We start from the raw sequence: 16,416 nt of genomic DNA, 5'->3' as shown, positions 1-16,416 counted from the left end.
CAGACTTGCACAGTTGGAGGGCAGGGTACAATAACTGAGCACAGAGCTTAGATGCAGAACAGATTTGTGCTCCCCTGGCTGCTGCAAAGGGCCTCCAACAAGGTGCACTCAGTTTGAGAACAATGTGATCATGAAATTCTGACCTTGCAGTTTGATCCCACTGTGTATGACCTTTGACTCCTACATGCTACATAACTAAAATACAATTAACACTGAGTCCTGCAGCCACTATTGTCCCAAGTGGAGTTTTTGTGGGTTAGCTCTGGGCTTCTCAGCATCACTCAGCACCACCACAGCATCACTCAGTGACACCACAGCATCACTCAGGGCCAACACAGCATCACTCAGCACCACCACAGCATCACTCAGCACCACCACAGCATCACTCAGCACCACCACTCAAGGTCACCACAGCATCACTCAGCACCACCACAGCATCACTCAGCACCACCACTGCACCACTCAGCACCACCACAGCTTTGCTCAGCACCACCACAGCATCACCACAGAATCACTCAGCGCCACCACAGCATCACTCAGTGACACCACAGCATCACTCAGGGCCAACACAGCATCACTCAACACCACCACAGCATCACTCGGCACTACCACAGCATCACTCGGCACTACCACAGCATCACTCAGCTCCACTACAGCATCACTCAGCACTACCACAGCATCACTCAGCACCACCACAGCATCACTCAAGGCCACCAGAGCATCACTCAGCACCACCACAGCATCACTCAGCACCACCACAGCATCAATCGGCACCATCACACATCACTCAGGGTCACCACAGCATCACTCAGCACCACCACAGCATCACTCAGGGCCAGCACAGCATCACTCAGGGCCAGCACAGCATCACTCAGGGCCACCACAGCATCACTCAGGGCCACCACAGCATCACTCACGGCCAGCACAGCATCACTCAGGGCCACCACAGCTCTCACTCAGGGCCACAACAGCATCACTCAGCTCCATCAAAGCATCACTCACGGCCAACACAGCAACACTCAGCGCCACCACAGCATCACTCAGCATCACTCTGCACCACCACAGCTTTGCTCAGCACCACCACAGCAACACTCAGCGCCACCTGAGCATCACTCAGCACCACCACAGCATCACCACAGAATCACTCAGCGCCACCACAGCATCACTCAGTGACACCAGAGCATCACTCAGGGCCAACACAGCATCACTACCACAGCATCACTCAGCACTACCACAGCATCACTCAGTACCACCACAGCATCACTCCGCTCCACCACAGCATCACTCAGCACTACCACAGCATCAGTCAGCACTACCACAGCATCACTCAAGGCCACCACAGCATCACTCAGCACCACTCAGCACCACCCCAGCATCACTCATCACCACCACATCATCAGTCGGCACCATCACACTTCACTCAGGGTCACCACAGCATCACTCAGCACCACCACAGCATCACTCAGGGCCAGCACAGCATCACTCAGGGCCAGCACAGCATCACTCAACACCACCTCAGCCTGCTCTCGGAATCTGACATCTGTTGATTCTCCCCTAGCGTCTGGTCGCTGCTAGTGTTATAATACAGGTACTAGTTCACAACCTTCAACCTCCAATTGTTCATGCCCCCTCAAAAAAAACTTTAACAAACAACCATTGGAATAGGCAGAAACAAGCATTGCAAGAATAAAAGAAAAATAAGGATATTTTTTATTGTACATACATTTTTTAATACGTCGTTCTGTTGGACATAATGCCTTTTTGGTCATATACAAGGTAACAAAAATGCTTCTGGCACTTTTTTATTACAATTTTTCAGCCTGCTGCACAGCAGCCACACTTCTCTACAGCACAGCTTAAACACATTGGCAAAGTCAATAGATCTGCCTAAACACTTATAAGGCCCCAAAGGCGAGACCTATTGGCTATGCCAATGCTTGTTACACATGGCGTGAAGCTGCATGGTAATGCAGCGGTTCTGGCGTAGGGTGACCTCTGGCTTGGCCCGGGTACTAGCATGGCAGATTCCTCTTGAGCTGAAACTGGTCCTTCTTCATAGCACAGAGGAGATCGGAGGGAACCGATATGAACAGCATCTCTTGTTTCTGGGGTTGGTGTTCGCCAAGCGTCACATTGCCCAACACTGTAGTGCGGGATCCCTGCCCCGGTGAGTGGTTTGAGGGCAGCCATGGACAGGTGCATGGAGATAGAGGTTGCGGTCTTTCAAGCAAGGGGTTGCCATGAGAAGCACGGGAACATTTGGAGACTAACCCCTAGATTCATCATTGTCCAGTTTTGCGAGTCTTAATAGCGATTATTAAGGAATCGCTATTAAGGACTTGCAAAACGGGATTCATGTAGAAATCGCAATTTTAATTGCGATTTCTACAGCTTCTTTATTTGCGATTAGCAAATTGCTAATCGCAAATAAGGAATGACTCCCCATTCATTCCTATGGGCCCAAAGGCCCATAGGAATGAATGGGGAGTCATTCCTTATTTGCAATTAGCAATTTGCTAATTGCAAATAAGGATGCGATTTCAGGGGTGTCCAAAGGACACCCTGTAGCATCCCTGAAATGTAAATGTAGCCAGATGTTGCGCACACACATGTTTAAAGGACATGTGTGTGTGACATGCAACTTAGATAAATGCACTAAAGTGCTTTTTTCTGAGTTTTCGCTATTTACCACGAAGTCTGACTTCGTGGTAAATAGCGGCTTGAAATAGCGAATTTGCAAATAGAAAATGGTTAATGAATTGCATTTAAGGAATCTCAAATAGAGATTCCTTAAATGCAATTCCTCGCAAATATGCGATTTCGCAATTAGCGATTTTTGCATTTGGGATGATGAACCTCAAATGCAAAAATTGAGCTCACAAAGGGCCAGATTCTCAGAATCTGGCCCTTTGCGAGCCAATTTTACGATGATGAATCTAGCTGTAAAAGTCTTGCATTGTGGAAGAGATGATACCATGGGTATCCTTACTGTCTGGGGTTCAGAGGGGCGGGGTCCTTCCTGTGCATGTTTTATGGGGATTCGATACTCAGGGTCCATTGAGGCCTGCTGTGTTGTTGATGATACATTTATGTGAAGGCCTTTCAGGACTGGATGTGCTCAAAATTTAAATGACATTTGTTTAAAATTTGTTTATAAGAAAAAAAAGTCCTCACATGTGTATTCTCATATGTGCTTCATATTTTCCTTTACGATTAAATCTTTTCCCGCAGTCAATGCATTGATACGGTCGAGCTATGGAATATCCTGAGTGTGCCGCTCGGTGCTCAACAAGATTACCTTTCAATTTAAATCCTTTCCCACAGTCGGGGCACTGGAAAGGACGCTCTTCAGAATGAGTCTTCAAGTGAGTCTTGAGGTTTCCTTTCTGACTGAAGCTTTTCCCACATTCAGTGCATGTAAACGGGGTCTCTTTCGTATGAGTCCTCATGTGCGTATAGAAATGTCCTTTGTGGTTGAATTGTTTCTCACAATAAATACACTGAAAACGAAAGACTTTTGCATGCGTTTGCAGATGTGTGCTGAAGTTCTTTCTCTCGTGGAATACTTTAGCATATGTCGTACAGATATACGGGCTCCTGCCTTTTGGTGCGTTTGACTGACTTGAATCACTTGTACGACTCAGATGGCCCTCGATTTCTTTACTTCTCGACTGCCTTGGTAATGCAAGAGTTTCTAATTGTGAACTGCCATCTGCCAACTCACTACAACCACTTTTACGCAGACAAATTCTTTGTGATCCCAGTTCCAGGTTGCGCTCGGACCACACCTTGTCCTCACTGTTTATTTGATGTTCAGAGATGGGTCCAGTTCTCTCAAGTAATGATATGAATGGATCCACTTCACAAGCAGGTTCAGAATCTTCACTTCTCTTTATTCTGCTCCAGTGTCTTTCACCTGCGGATTCAGAGTCAAATCGTTACTTTGTGTGAAACATTACACATGAACATTCATTCTGCCTACACAGTTACAGGCTAATCTGAAGGGCTCCCATAAAGCCCAGCAAACCTTTGAAAGAACCAACTGATGGGACGGACACAGCTCATGGCCTGGTTTACATGTCTGACTTCTGGCCCTGGCAGGACCCTTGATCGCTTTACAGAGACAGGTCAGAGACGGTTTCGATGCCTTTTACCACCACCATTGCCAGGGCGCGTCACATCTGTATTGTAAATCACGTGGCCTCTTTAAACTGCCCATGGAGCTGGCACGTCTCATGTTCTCTGTATAAAAACACATTCCAGTGACATATTTTACATGCGTGGCCATCGGACTGGCAAAGGGTCACACCGCTGAACACAGGCATGTTTGTGACTTATTTAAATGTCTGTAGATTTGGGAAAGCTCATGGTCAAAATATGAATGAATGAATGAATGAAAATGTATTTGTGGTTACTCAAAATATGTTTAACCTATGTTATGTGTCTGAAAGATAGAGCTGGCAGTGTTCATGACTGCATCACCCCTACGTACAAGCAGGCCATTGACACTTACTTGCCTGTTGTTCAGGCGGGCCCTCTGTTTTTAACGCGTGTGAGCCCTGGGAGTGGCAGGGCTGGTAACCCTTACACAGACTATGAGAGTTTGGCATGGTTCACACCCCTCTAGAGAGAGGTCTGCTGATGATGTGCTTATGTTATGTATCTGACCGAGCGAGCAGCCATCGCTCATGACCCCTGACCGGAAGGGTGCTCGCGAAATAGCTGCGGAGTTGTAATTTGACAGTGAATGGTATATAGTGGCCTTTAAACAGTGGACATTTATTCAAACTATTCTACACCTTCTCTGCCTACAGGTACCTAATCTGTTAATTACATGAAGTTCTCATGCTGCCTCCGTGGTACAAATGAGAAGATAGTTTGGTGAGGGGGGGGAAACAGTCCGACCGCAGCACACCAGGCAGACCTCTTGCCAGGGACATGTTAATGGGCTCGGTGTCTGCAGCTGGGGATGAGTTGGCGGCACCATAGAAAGGAAGGAGTCTGGTTCACACGGCCTACCCCTGAAAGATGGACTGCAATGGGTTGTGATTCTGGCGATGGTAAGTCAGGACACTCCCCATCACACCCCTCCTTTGCTTGTGCAGATACACTGGTGTCATGCTGTCTGTCTGGATGAGCTGTGAGTTTCTAGGGAATGCAGGCAGGAAGGATTGCAGAGCTAGGGGGGCGCCCTGAGTTCCAGAAGACTGATGAGCAAGGAGGGCTCCTGCTGGGACCCTGTGCCTTGTAGATGACGTTAATTAATATAAACAGCCCCAGCCAGTTTGAGAGGCGTCTGTCATACCGGTTTGACACAGAATGTACTGATGAAGGGAGCACCCGCCAGATGTTTCTGTTCGCATTGTAACGGGTAGGATTGCACTGCTGGTGTTAGCATCAGTCCGCTCTCCACGTTTCCTGAGCATTGACTTGAGTGATCATTCAGAAACTGGAGGAGAGGCCTAAACACGTGTGCGTTTCGCTCTCAACAATGGAAGATGCCGTGAAGACAGCAGGGACCACCTTTGGCAGAGCCTGGGATGCGCTGTCTGCGGAGAGAGCCACTTCAGCGGGATCACCAATAATATCTCTGATGAAGCAACACTCCTGTCTCTTGAGTGTCCAAAACTGCTCCCAGGTAATAAATGAACCTGGGTTGATTCTGTCTTGCCATACGTTCCATGCAAGCCAAGGCAGTAGAGAATGGAGGCAGGAGTTGAGTCTAGGGTGAACCAGTATTCGAGGTATGGCTAAACACTGTGCTTTCTTCTGAGAAATGGACTCACTACAGCCATACACTTGGAGAAGGTTCACGTGACTGGTTGCGGGCTGAATTAGGGCATTTTATGCAGATTTGGATAGCGCAGTATCATCAGGCAGAGTTCCTGGCGATGAGCAGGTGTGCGCCTCGTCAGAACCAGGTCTTCTGCTTCTAGCGGAAGTCAAGATTACGTCCTCCCGTGTATGAACACTAAACGAGAACCTGAACAAAGTCCACAGTTTAACCAAGATGAATCTTAGTAAGATAAGATAGGGAAGCTAATAAGTGAAGTCAGTACCCACTAGGGAGTGGGGTAGGAAAGGATTCCTTTTGTTTTCATTACCCTCACACACCCGAGAGGTGTCATGCTTCATCATCGGGTCACCCGGATGTCTAAAGGTCAGGGTGGGCAGTGTTCCAGGGAGCTCTTAGTGAGATATGGCCGGGGGAGTTTAAAAACCGGCAGACAGATCCCAGTATCCCTTTATTCGTGGATCTGTCAGGGATATTAAAACGGGTCAGTGGGAGTGTTATGGTCCTATGACCCTACTCCCAACATGTTTCAGTCCTGTGTAGGCCACGAGGGTCCTGGACTTTCTTCAGGGCAAAGAAACACGTCCTCCCTGGATGAAGCAGAGGATGGGGGGCCCCAATCCTGTTTTATGTAAGGGCAGATAGCTGCTCCTTAGTAATAAGTAAACAGATAATTATCTGATTGACATTCATATCACCATCTGAAAATACAAGAAAGAGGAAGACACAATAAACAGATTATAGTGTATCATTATGTAAACAACATGTTACTTCCCAAGTGTGAAGTGCTTGCCAATGCACCTGTGTTATCGAACCAGGAGCGCGTCCGGCACACATCAATCAACACACCTATTTGCTTTGTGAACATAGTACATTATAACATCCGACTAGGTGGCATCTGTAGTGTGGGGGTGACATGACTCGCATTCTGTCACTAGCCACATACGTGCGCACGCGCATTCTCAGGGAAATATGCCTGTGTCACTCCCATCAAACAGCACTAAGCTGCGATCGGTTGCCGTGGGTAACCATCATTCATTACATCCATACAGTGTTCTCCTTTACCCCTCTTGCATCACTGGGACACTCAGGAAAACATAGGGCAGCCCTTTAGTCATACACTGCATAGGTAGAGGTAGAACGGATGCCAAAATGGTCGCGGTAATGCCCAACACGCTCATGTGCATTTGTCATCATGGATTGCTTTTATGAGGCTATTTGGGTTAGAAATGGATCTACGATGCCAGTTATATGGCAGGCATGATACTCGGCAGGCACTTATGCGATCCCAGGTTTGGAATATTAGACTTTGCACTATGCTTTTTTTTTTAATCACATTATGGCTCCCTCCTCTTATATGCATCAAAAGAAGAAAATCGTGCTATAAACTTGTGACTTGCTCTAAACGTTCAAAATTAGAATATTAGGAAATACATTGAGTTAGACTCTGGTGAATGTTAATCGGGAAGCTTTGTAAATAGACTGCGCGCTCCTACATATTACCAAAAATGTGAAGGAGATTAGGGGGCATTTTCTTACTGAAAAGTAAATGTGGAGAGCATCATTTGTGTATTAATTTTGGAAACATCATCATCGAGCCGCTCAAAAACAAAAGAATTGTTATAAAGTCAGCAGATGTCAAGCGACGCCAGTCACTGCGGTTCCAGGTTACGTGGGGGCCCGTCACACAAAGCATTGGTTTTTTTAGTAAAAAGCCCTCTGCATGCTGAGACTTGTAGACCCACACCTGCACTAGGAAATAGACAACTTGAATAGCCCTGACAGAAAAGACGTGACGAAAAGCTCAGATCCAGCTGAGGAAGATGTATGGGCCTCATGGCGCTATACTGTGGCCTTAACTCGGTCCTTGCCTTGAAACACAGCATCCGAGACTTACATTTACTTTGAACTAATCCAAAGGTCAACTGAATTATCCATGTTCATTCTGAAAATCTGCCATGGATCTTGCCCTCTCTGAGCTACGTTGGACACCCCTGGCTCGAGTGGACCACAGGAGATTCCAGCAGGGGGCTGGGAAAGGCCGGCGGAAGGCATGGTGGTCTCTCCTGCTTTGTCTAGAAGAATGCCCGCCCAAGGCTCTCAGCCCTGGCTCTGGCTGCACCAGCGAGGTGGAGGGGTGGAAAGGAATCCCAGAAATGGGTGCTAGAAAAAAAGAAACAATCTTATTACAAATGTTGACATTCTAGTGTAGGCGGCACGTTCCTGGGACAAGCTTCGACCCGCGTCCCCTATCTCCTCGGGGTGATGTCCAAAGCAGCTCAGGTTGTGAGAAGCTTTCATGGTGTGTTTTCTCTAATTAACCTAGATGTGATCCGAGGCAAGCTGGGTCCAAGCCTGAGGTGAAAGCCAGTGTGAGAGGAGGCAGCGAGAGGGTACCTGCTTACCACTGGACCTCCGAGGCCCACTGAGGGAGGTGACAGTGGCGGAGAGGAGCCCGTGTGACCGGCCTGCAGCACGAGGGTGGTGGGGAGCCTTGTGCCATGCGCCTCCAGTCCTACCCGAGGCAGGGGGCTGGGTCTCCTGTTTCTGGGTCCCCTTACCGAGCCTGCCCTCCACGTGTTTGCCTGAGGCAAAAGCGTGCCAATTCCCACTGGTCTGCCTCTACCCGCTGGAAGTACGAACTGGAGGCAACAAGCGCTCGCCATCTGTTTTCACTCAGCCACTTGTTTAGATTTGCATTGCGCCTTCACTTTCACTTTAAGTGAAAGTGCGATGCAAAAATAAACACGTGGCTGAGTGAAAACAGATGTCCCCCTAACAAAGATAAGACATCGCTTTGCGACAGCCGCAAAGCAGATGAGCCAGGCTGGATAGGCCGGACGAAAGAGTGGCAACAAAAATACCCCATTTCCAATGGCAGGCGACCGTTTAGCATAAAAGGTGACGCAAGCCAATGAAAATGAGGAGCGGGGCTTCGAGTCCCCTTCTGAAAACCCCTCATCCACATTATCTCTCGCCGAGCGAGCAGCGCATGTGCTGCAACGCTAGGTGAGACCTAAAAATTCAGATTAATGGCACTTTATTTACGCATTCCGGGTCTTGAGTACGAGTCAGGGGGCTGGCACTGAGGGAGGGTTAGTTTGGTAGCCTCCACAACACTGCCCATGCAAAGAAACAAGAGCCAGGCCACGGGATCCTCTTGATCGTGGAAATATGTGACGCTAATCAGAGAAGCTGCAGCTCAGCAAAGGGGAGAGAAGATGACTTGAGACGTACAAAGATACCAGAAAAAACATAGATCCTTTCATTCCTTAAGCCTGGAAAGTAAATTACTGTAAATGTGTCACTTCTGATTCCAAGACGCAAAGTACAGTTTACTCACCTGAGGAATTGTACAGGCTCTCCTCGCGTTCAGAGTCCTCGAGCTCGACGCAGTAGATTGCGTCTCTTTCAATGTCCTGATGCGCGACAGAGTAGATCTCGTCTCTGTTAGCATCCTGGTTCCTGATGGGGTCTGTCTCAGCTTCACATTTTATAGGGGATGAATCCAGCTCATTTCCTGTAATATAAGTGGACACATTAAAATATGTTACAACATACATATACTTGTTATACAACATTCCACGGCATGTGAAAATACTAAAAAGGCTGTTTCTGCGGTTACAGTCAGAGATATATTCATTCCCTCAATCACACCAATCACATGCGTTCTTACATTATAGGGAGAACAAAACTTTATTTATTTATGGGAATTTACATTTTACGTAAACCACCAGCTGGCTGTCTCAGACCCGTCAGCAGTCTTCTTACGATGCAGGGGCTAAAAATGATATGCATTTATTAGACATTATATATAGCTAAAACAAGCCTGCTTCAGGGCAGTTCCAAGGAACCGGCGGGGATGGTGGGAAGTAAGGTAGGAAGCAGTTAAGGCTGATCAGAGATTCACACATCTTAATGACATAGGAGCTTTTCAAGCAGTGGCAAAGAAGTAAATATTAAATCGAATGAGCATCTCTAGTGTCCATCAAAGTGCCATCTAAGTAAAGGAACTTCTGAAACTGTAATATTTCACCAACAGAAAGGCAGCTTCCAAGAGCTGAGGACCGCAAAGCAATGGCGCTACTTTGTCCCCTTCCAGCAGTGAAACAGTTCGAAGGCGTCTCAAACATCGCGTCTCAGGAGAGCGCGTTTCCCATCTGAACCCAAGAAACACAAGCGCTGAACTGTCAGTCACCTGCGGAGAAGCGACCACTGACTGACTGCACATGTGTTACAGGAGAAGCATATCACGGGGCGGTCTCTCCCAACCCTTCCCATATCATGGGGAGGTCTCTCCCAACCCCTCCCATATCATGGGGAGGTCTCTCCCAACCCCTCCCATATCATGGCGAGGTCTCTCCCAACCCTTCCCATATCACGGGGAGGTCTCTCCCAACCCTTCCCATATCATGGGGAGGTCTCTCCCAACCCTTCCCATATCACGAGGAGGTCTCTCCCAACCCTTCCCATATCACGAGGAGGTCTCTCCCAACCCCTCCCATATCACGGGGAGGTCTCTCCCAACCCTTCCCATATCACGAGGAGGTCTCTCCCAACCCCTCCCATATCACGGGGAGGTCTCTCCCAACCCATCCCATATCACGGGGAGGTCTCTCCCAACCCTTCCCATATCACGGGGAGGTCTCTCCCAACCCATCCCATATCATAGGGAGGTCTCTCCCAACCCCTCCCATATCATGGGGAGGTCTCTCCCAACCCCTCCCATATCATGGGGAGGTCTCTCCTAACCCTTCCCATATCATGGGGAGGTCTCTCCTAACCCTTCCCATATCATGGGGCGGTCTCTCCCAACCCTTCCCATATCACGGGGAGGTCTCTCCCAACCCTTCCCATATCATGGGGAGGTCTCTCCCAACCCTTCCCATATCACGAGGAGGTCTCTCCCAACCCTTCCCATATCACGAGGAGGTCTCTCCCAACCCCTCCCATATCACGGGGAGGTCTCTCCCAACCCTTCCCATATCACGAGGAGGTCTCTCCCAACCCCTCCCATATCACGGGGAGGTCTCTCCCAACCCTTCCCATATCACGGGGAGGTCTCTCCCAACCCATCCCATATCACAGGGAGGTCTCTCCCAACCCCTCCCATATCATGGGGAGGTCTCTCCCAACCCCTCCCATATCATGGGGAGGTCTCTCCTAACCCTTCCCATATCATGGGGAGGTCTCTCCTAACCCTTCCCATATCATGGGGAGGTCTCTCCCAACCCCTCCCATATCATGGGGAGGTCTCTCCCAACCCATCCCATATCATGGGGAGGTCTCTCCCAACCCTTCCCATATCACGGGGAGGTCTCTCCTAACCCTTCCCATATCACGAGGAGGTCTCTCCCAACCCCTCCCATATCACGGGGAGGTCTCTCCCAACCCTTCCCATATCATGGGGACGGGGAGATCTCTCCCAACCCCTCCCATATCACGGGGAGGTCTCTCCCAACCCTTCCCATATCATGGGGAGGTCTCTCCCAACCCTTCCCATATCATGGGGAGGTCTCTCCCAACCCTTCCCATATCACGGGGAGATCTCTCCCAACCCCTCCCATATCACGGGGAGGTCTCTCCCAACCCTTCCCATATCATGGGGAGGTCTCTCCCAACCCTTCCCATATCATGGGGAGGTCTCTCCCAACCCTTCCCATATCATGGGGAGATCTCTCCCAACCCTTCCCATATCAGGGGGAGGTCTCTCCCAACCCTTCCCATATCATGGGGAGGTCTCTCCCAACCCTTCCCATATCATGGGGAGATCTCTCCCAACCCTTCCCATATCATGGGGAGATCTCTCCCAACCCACCCCATATCATGGGGAGGTCTCTCCCAACCCTTCCCATATCATGGGGAGATCTCTCCCAACCCCTCCCATATCACGGGGAGGTCTCTCCCAACCCTTCCCATATCATGGGGAGGTCTCTCCCAACCCTTCCCATATCATGGGGAGGTCTCTCCCAACCCTTCCCATATCACGGGGAGATCTCTCCCAACCCTTCCCATATCACGGGGAGGTCTCTCCCAACCCTTCCCATATCATGGGGAGGTCTCTCCCAACCCTTCCCATATCATGGGGAGGTCTCTCCCAACCCTTCCCATATCATGGGGAGATCTCTCCCAACCCTTCCCATATCAAGGGGAGGTCTCTCCCAACCCCTCCCATATCATGGGGAGATCTCTCCCAACCCCTCCCATATCACGGGGAGGTCTCTCCCAACCCTTCCCATATCATGGGGAGGTCTCTCCCAACCCTTCCCATATCACGGGGAGGTCTCTCCCAACCCTTCCCATATCATGGGGAGGTCTCTCCCAACCCATCCCATATCATGGGGAGGTCTCTCCCAACCCTTCCCATATCACGAGGAGGTCTCTCCCAACCCCTCCCATATCATGGGGCGGTCTCTCCCAACCCATCCCATATCACGAGGAGGTCTCTCCCAACCCTTCCCATATCATGGGGAGGTCTCTCCCAACCCTTCCCATATCATGGGGAGGTCTCTCCCAACCCATCCCATATCACGGGGAGGTCTCTCCCAACCCATCCCATATCATGGGGAGGTCTCTCCCAACCCTTCCCATATCATGGGGAGGTCTCTCCCAACCCATCCCATATCATGGGGAGGTCTCTCCCAACCCATCCCATATCATGGGGAGGTCTCTCCCAACCCTTCCCATATCATGGGGAGGTCTCTCCCAACCCTTCCCATATCATGGGGAGGTCTCTCCCAACCCATCCCATATCATGGGGAGATCTCTCCCAACCCATCCCATATCATGGGGAGGTCTCTCCCAACCCTTCCCATATCATGGGGAGATCTCTCCCAACCCCTTCCATATCACGGGGTGGTCTCTCCCAACCCTTCCCATATCATGGGGAGATCTCTCCCAACCCATCCCATATCACGGGGAGGTCTCTCCCAACCCTTCCCATATCATGGGGAGATCTCTCCCAACCCTTCCCATATCACGGGGAGGTCTCTCCCAACCCTTTCCATATCATGGGGAGATCTCTCCCAACCCCTCCCATATCACGGGGAGGTCTCTCCCAACCCTCCCCATATCATGGGGAGGTCTCTCCCAACCCTTCCCATATCACGGGGAGGTCTCTCCCAACCCTTCCCATATCATGGGGAGATCTCTCCCAACCCCTCCCATATCACGGGGAGGTCTCTCTCAACCCTTCGCATATCATGGGGAGGTCTCTCCCAACCCTTCCCATATCACGGGGAGGTCTCTCCCAACCCATCCCATATCATGGGGAGGTCTCTCTCAACCCTTCCCATATCATGGGGCGGTCTCTCCCAACCCTTCCCATATCATGGGGAGGTCTCTCCCAACCCCTCCCATATCACGAGGAGGTCTCTCCCAACCCTTCCCATATCAAGGGGAGGTCTCTCCCAACCACTCCCATATCACGAGGAGGTCTCTCCCAACCCTTCCCATATCCTGGGGAGGTCTCTCCCAACCCATCCCATATCACAGGGAGGTCTCTCCCAACCCTTCCCATATCATGGGGAGATCTCTCCCAACCCTTCCCATATCACGGGGAGGTCTCTCCCAACCCTTCCCATATCATGGGGAGATCTCTCCCAACCCATCCCATATCACGGGGAGGTCTCTGCCAACCCTTCCCATATCATGGGGAGATCTCTCCCAACCCTTCCCATATCACGGGGAGGTCTCTCCCAACCCTTCCCATATCATGGGGAGATCTCTCCCAACCCCTCCCATATCACGGGGAGGTCTCTCCCAACCCTTCCCATATCATGGGGAGGTCTCTCCCAACCCTTCCCATATCACGGGGAGGTCTCTCCCAACCCTTCCCATATCATGGGGAGATCTCTCCCAACCCCTCCCATATCACGGGGAGGTCTCTCTCAACCCTTCGCATATCATGGGGAGGTCTCTCCCAACCCTTCCCATATCACGGGGAGGTCTCTCCCAACCCATCCCATATCATGGGGAGGTCTCTCTCAACCCTTCCCATATCATGGGGCGGTCTCTCCCAACCCTTCCCATATCATGGGGAGGTCTCTCCCAACCCCTCCCATATCACGAGGAGGTCTCTCCCAACCCTTCCCATATCAAGGGGAGGTCTCTCCCAACCACTCCCATATCACGAGGAGGTCTCTCCCAACCCTTCCCATATCCTGGGGAGGTCTCTCCCAACCCATCCCATATCACAGGGAGGTCTCTCCCAACCCATCCCATATCATGGGGAGGTCTCTCCCAACCCTTCCCATATCACGGGGAGATCTCTCCCAACCCTTCCCATATCACGGGGAGGTCTCTCCCAACCCATCCCATATCATGGGGAGGTCTCTCCCAACCCTTCCCATATCATGGGGCGGTCTCTCCCAACCCCTCCCATATCACGGGGAGAGGTCTCTCCCAACCCTTCCCATATCATGGGGAGGTCTCTCCCCACCCATATCACGAGGAGGTCTCTCCCAACCCCTCCCATATCATGGGGAGGTCTCTCCCAACCCTTCCCATATCATGGGGAGAGGTCTCTCCCAACCCTTCCCATATCAAGGGGAGGTCTCTCCCAACCCTTCCCATATCACGAGGAGGTCTCTCCCAACCCCTCCCATATCATGGGGCGGTCTCTCCCAACCCATATCACGAGGAGGTCTCTCCCAACCCCTCCCATATCATGGGGACGTCTCTCCCAACCCCTTCCCATATCACGAGGAGGTCTCTCCCAACCCTTCCCATATCATGGGGAGAGGTCTCTCCCAACCCTTCCCATATCAAGGGGAGGTCTCTCCCAACCCTTCCCATATCACGAGGAGGTCTCTCCCAACCCCTCCCATATCATGGGGAGGTCTCTCCCAACCCCTCCCATATCACGAGGAGGTCTCTCCCAACCCATCCCATATCATGGGGAGGTCTCTCCCAACCCTTCCCATATCACGAGGAGGTCTCTCCCAACCCCTCCCATATCATGGGGAGGTCTCTCTCAACCTTTCCCATATCACGAGGAGGTCTCTCCCAACCCCTCCCATATCATGGGGCGGTCTCTCCCAACCCACCCCATATCTTGGGAGGTCTCTCCCAACCCTTCGCATATCATGGGGAGGTCTCTCCCAACCCTTCCCATATTTATTTAGTTTATTTATTTATTTATTTAGCGATTTATAAAGCGCCTGGTGACCCGGAGGCATCCCCGCGCTAATGATACAAGTGGAGACCAGAGGGGGAAGGGGAGCTTATTTGGGGAAAAGCAGAGTTTTCAGTTTTTTACGGAAGAGGAGGTGGCAGGGTTCCAGTCGCAGGAAGCGGGGGAGTGAGTTCCATCCTGCAGACGCTTTTACTGCGAACCGTCTACCGCCAGTGCGTGCCTTCCTGAATCTCGGGACGGTGGCCAGGCGTTCGTTGTCAGAGCGTAGGAGTCTAGGGGCCTTGTAGGGGGTGACCATGTCTCTCAGGATATCACGAGGAGATCTCTCCCAACCCTTCCCATATCACGGGGAGGTCTCTCCCAACCCATCCCATATCACGGGGAGATCTCTCCCAACCCTTCCCATATCACGAGGAGGTCTCTCCCAACCCTTCTCATATCACGGGGAGGTCTCTCCCAACCCCTCCCATATCACGAGGAGGTCTCTCCCAACCCCTCCCATATCACGAGGAGGTCTCTCCCAACCCCTCCCATATCATGGGGAGGTCTCTCCCAACCCTTCCCATATCATGGGGAGGTCTCTCCCAACCCCTCCCATATCATGGGGAGGTCTCTCCCAACCCATATCACGAGGAGGTCTCTCCCAACCCCTCCCATATCATGGGGAGGTCTCTCCCAACCCCTCCCATATCACGAGGAGGTCTCTCCCAACCCCTCCCACATCACGGGGAGGTTTCTCCCAACCCTTCGCATATCATGGGGAGGTCTCTCCCAACCCTTCCCATATCACGAGGAGGTCTCTCCCAACCCCTCCCATATCACGAGGAGGTCTCTCCCAACCCCTCCCATATCATGGGGAGGTCTCTCCCAACCCCTCCCATATCATGGGGAGGTCTCTCCCAACCCATCCCATATCACGGGGAGATCTCTCCCAACCCATCCCATATCATGGGGAGGTCTCTCCCAACCCTTCCCATATCATGGGGCGGTCTCTCCCAACCCCTCCCATATCACGGGGAGATCTCTCCCAACCCATCCCATATCACGGGGAGATCTCTCCCAACCCATCCCATATCATGGGTCGGTCTCTCCCAACCCCTCCCATATCACGGGGAGGTCTCTCCCAACCCATATCACGAGGAGGTCTCTCCCAACCCCTCCCATATCATGGGGAGGTCTCTCCCATCCCATATCACGGGGAGGTCTCTCCCAACCCCTCCCATATCACGGGGAGGTCTCTCCCAACCCTTCCCATATCACGGGGAGGTCTCTTCTCATCCGATCTCAGTTTCGAGATACCAGAAAGACCTCTTCTCATTCTGTCCAAGACCCCAGACCATGACGTGGTATCTCTTCATCCTAACTGTGGTAAATAAATAAATAATACCCTATTTTTGACTAGACTTATAGCATAACAGATAGCTCAATAAAATAAGAGTCAAGATTCGAGGTAGTAGGAGTTTCTGCAGGTTTATTACAGCATAAG

General features: G+C 51.1%; 1 protein-coding gene across 3 annotated transcripts in view; it reads right to left on the bottom strand.

Moving 5' to 3' along the window:
• Nucleotides 1-1,706: 1,706 nt before the first annotated feature.
• Nucleotides 1,707-16,416, bottom strand: part of LOC144799517 (uncharacterized) — a 119,861-nt gene continuing 105,151 nt past the window's right edge. The window contains exons 6-8 of one of the 3 annotated variants that reach the window (XR_013603827.1): nt 9,138-9,314; nt 2,504-3,916; nt 1,707-2,452 (exon numbers count right to left, since the gene is read on the bottom strand). Coding sequence is in view for 2 of the 3 variants with exons in the window: in XM_078670875.1 (XP_078527001.1) it covers nt 3,171-3,916; nt 9,138-9,314 (923 nt within the window). In the remaining variant the exon portion in view is untranslated. Of the gene's footprint in view, nt 3,917-9,137; nt 9,315-16,416 lie in introns of all 3 variants that reach the window. The other 2 variants (XM_078670875.1, XM_078670876.1) reach the window with 2 other exon arrangements.

The sequence above is a fragment of the Lissotriton helveticus genome, chromosome 12, assembly GCF_964261635.1.
Source record: "Lissotriton helveticus chromosome 12, aLisHel1.1, whole genome shotgun sequence".
Lineage (NCBI taxonomy): Eukaryota > Metazoa > Chordata > Amphibia > Caudata > Salamandridae > Lissotriton > Lissotriton helveticus.
Note: the sequence above shows the minus strand (reverse complement) of the source record. Positions and strands in the feature narration are given on the sequence as shown.